This window comes from Morone saxatilis, unplaced genomic scaffold, assembly GCF_004916995.1.
Source record: "Morone saxatilis isolate NCDOM2014 unplaced genomic scaffold, NCSU_SB_2.0 Contig17, whole genome shotgun sequence".
NCBI classification, from domain to species: domain Eukaryota; kingdom Metazoa; phylum Chordata; class Actinopteri; family Moronidae; genus Morone; species Morone saxatilis.
The window spans coordinates 26315508-26317852 of NW_023339729.1; the positions used below are offsets into that span (position 1 = coordinate 26315508).

The 2345-nt window shown below is 45.5% G+C and overlaps 1 protein-coding gene across 1 annotated transcript in view; it reads right to left on the reverse strand.

Annotated features, from left to right (window-relative positions):
• LOC118326978 (NACHT, LRR and PYD domains-containing protein 12-like) overlaps positions 1-2345 on the reverse strand; it is a 25057-nt gene that overhangs the window by 16493 nt on the left and 6219 nt on the right. The window contains exon 4 of the mRNA XM_035660143.1: positions 1306-1454. Within this exon, the coding sequence (XP_035516036.1) occupies positions 1306-1454 (149 nt within the window). The remainder of the gene's footprint in view (positions 1-1305; positions 1455-2345) is intronic.

A 2345-nucleotide genomic window follows, 5' to 3' on the forward strand; every position in this document is an offset into this window, starting at 1 on the left:
TAATATGTCATTTGTATCTGGAGTATGTAACGAATATAATTTCCCTCTGGGATTATTAAAGTATTTCTGAATCTGAATCTGAATCTGAATTATCCGTTCATCCATCCAACCAGACATCCCTCTCTCCAGCAACGCCTTCCAGTTTCTCACGGGGGATCTCAAGGCATTCCCATGGCAGATGAGATATATAATCCCCTTTAGCGAGTTCTGGGGACAGGAAACTCATTTCAGCCACTTGTCTCTGCAATCTCGTTCTTTGAGTCACAAGGAGTAGCTGTATGTGACCTCCATTTTACCATGACTCATAAATAAGATCCTGAGATACTCACTCCCAACCCAGAGGGAGCAATCCACTATTTTCCAGCAGACAACCCTCAGACTTGCTGACTGCAAACCACACCCACCTCCACACCCTAGCATATGCTAATGGTCTCAGTCTGATGAAGCCATCAGAACCACATTGTCTGCAAAAAGCAGAGACAAAACTCTGAGGTGCCAAAACTGGACACTCTACTCAACCGAGCTGTGCCGTGAGAGCCTCTCTGTGAATATCACAAACAGGATTAGAGACAACAGGCAACATTGGTGTGTGGAGGTGGGTGTGGTTTACAATCAGCTACGGGAGAGAGGGACGGGGGAGAGGTGTGGGGAAGGCTTGCGAGTTGATTATCTCAGCGGTATTATGCAGTAGTGTGCTGGACCTGAGAAGTCCAACACACACAACAGAAAGGACAACTGGAGAAAACTTCATGGACTTTTGAAGCAGGCTAAGTGTTGTAAATAGTGTGTGTGGCCTGTGGTCTGTTTTGGGTTTGTGTGCTGAGAGAGCCCACAGTTGTAGCGGGACTTGCTACATGGTGGCATCCAACACCCACTGAAAATGTGTTTAACTCACTTTGGTTATAGAAGGACCAGATGGCTCATAGCAATGGCCCCCAGTTCCCCATACACCCGCAGTATGCCCCACAGGATTCCCTGAGGGACACCGTCATAATATAATAATATATAAGCCTTCTCCAAGTCCACAAAATACACGAAGATTTGGAAGTAACCCCAAAAAAATAGCTGGGCTACTGGTCTACGGCCAGGCCAGAATCTGAATTGCTCTTCCTGAATCGGCGGTTCAACAATCAGTCAGAACCCCCTTTCCAGCACCCTGGAATAAACTTTCCTGGGGAGGCTGAGAATTGTATACCAAGATAATTAGAGTACACCCAACAGTCCCCTGTTTTGAAAATGGAAACCACAACTTCCACATAGCACTAAAGAGGTTTGTCAGCCAAGACAGCCCAACAATGTCCAGACCCTTCAGCTCAAGGCGAATCTTATCCACACCCAGCACAGTGCAACCAAGAAGCTTCTTAACTACCTCAGAGAACTCTGTCAGGGCCTCTGGGCCATCCAAGTGTGGCCACCCTCTTGTTCTTAGGTTGCCACTGCGACAACCACCTGACCTTCTTACCAAGAGAAATTTTTCTGGAGGTGGAAGCTGAAGACCTCACAGCCAGGGAGAAACCAGCCATTCCCAGTTTGTTTACCAGATCTGTCCAGCAACCTCCCCATCTATCTGATCCAATTCAACACCAGGCTGCAGATCTAATGATATGACCACAAAGTCGATCATTAGTCTTTGGCAAATAGTTTTCTAGTACCAAGTACACTTATGAACAATCATGTGCACTTATGAACTACCCCGGCTGCTCTATAGGAAAGGGGTCTCATAGAAAGTAAAACTTACTCATGCATTCATTTTTTACACTACAATCTAACATGATATACTGTCCATTTATTTATAGGTTTGTTTGTAATTAGTCATTTGATGTTATAACTGGCAGCTTGACACAACAGCTCCCGCTCCCCCTTTCTATTTTCACCTTAAATCTTACTTCCTTCTTTATTCCTTCTAAATAGCACTGTATTTATTTCTTATAAATAGACCAACAGTGTTGGTAGTTTATTTTTTATTTTATTTTACCTTTAGTAGAACTTTAGTTTTTATATATAAACAATGTGCAGAAACCGCGACCACCACACAACAAAGCGCTGGGGGTTACTCACGTGAGGACCTCCTCCAGTATCAGGACTTACGTATTCCATGCCGAAGGAGATCCCGGTGGAGTTAAGGAGACAAAGGCATGAAACCAGAGCAGGCACGTTGGTGCTTTTAACCATGCCAAAATCTCAAGGACCCTGACCAACTTTACCCAGTTCGTCACCTGTAACACTAGAGGGGAAAAGACCTTGGATCTGCTTTGGTCCTGTGTCACATCTTTGCCCGAGAGGGGTGGAGGCGGTGCGCGCTGTGATGCCTCTCCCATCCGTTGCTCATTGGCATACCGCACGTC